This window comes from Chinchilla lanigera, unplaced genomic scaffold, assembly GCF_000276665.1.
Source record: "Chinchilla lanigera isolate Chin_1 unplaced genomic scaffold, ChiLan1.0 scaffold00043, whole genome shotgun sequence".
In the NCBI taxonomy this organism is placed as follows: Eukaryota; Metazoa; Chordata; class Mammalia; order Rodentia; family Chinchillidae; genus Chinchilla; species Chinchilla lanigera.
In genome coordinates, this window is record NW_004955444.1 from 1,646,388 (window position 1) to 1,647,111 (window position 724).

Genomic DNA, 724 nt, shown 5'->3' on the forward strand with positions numbered 1-724 from the left:
CCTGCCCTCCCTCCCAGCCCGGCCGCCGCCCCGACCTTCCCGGCCCTGCGGCCACGAAGGGCTGCTTCTGCATAAAACGCGTGCGGACGCCTGCGGGGCTCGGAGCGGGGCCGGAGGGCGAGCGCGCCGCCTTACCCATTGCTGTCTTAGCCATCGCGGCGGAGGCGCAGAGGCAGGGCGCGGCGGAGAGGGGTCCGGCTGCGGCAGCGAGGGCGCGGCGAGCGGAGACTGAATAAGGCACTGAGTCTGCAGAGGGGGACCGTGCTAGAGAAAGAGCAGGAGGCAGGAGCCCATGAATAATTATCACGCAGAAGCTCAAGCAGATTGGCTCCCACGGTCCCCTGACACGACTCCAGCAGAGCCAGAATCTCCAAGCATTAAATATTGATCGGCCAATGGTGCTGGAGTATCGAGTACCAGAATGCGGTTTGAAATGGAAATCCGCCCTTCCTGGGAGCTCCCCCCGTTTTGGGGGCCTGATAGTACAGTCCAAGCAGACGGGCGCTTTACCCTGGCAGCCTCTTAGCAGCGGAGGCTGGGCTGCGCCTACCTGTGCGCCAGGAGCCTCGACTCCGTGCACACACGTTTCCTTGGCACAGATAGACAGGAAAAAGGGAAGGGGATTCAGAGGCCGGAGAAGTCCTCGCAATATGTGAGCTGATGGAAAAATGTTGTAAACACCGTGCTATTTTTATCACTGTTTCAGGTTTTCTCTCCCACCTTT

At 60.6% G+C, this 724-nt stretch overlaps 1 protein-coding gene across 1 annotated transcript in view; it reads right to left on the reverse strand.

Moving 5' to 3' along the window:
* Stmn2 (stathmin 2) overlaps positions 1–425 on the reverse strand; it is a 61,771-nt gene extending 61,346 nt beyond the window's left edge. Inside the window, exon 1 of the mRNA XM_005392064.2 lies at positions 136–425. Coding sequence (XP_005392121.1) covers positions 136–154 — 19 coding nt within the window. The 5' untranslated portion in view covers positions 155–425. The remainder of the gene's footprint in view (positions 1–135) is intronic.
* Positions 426–724: the final 299 nt, after the last annotated feature.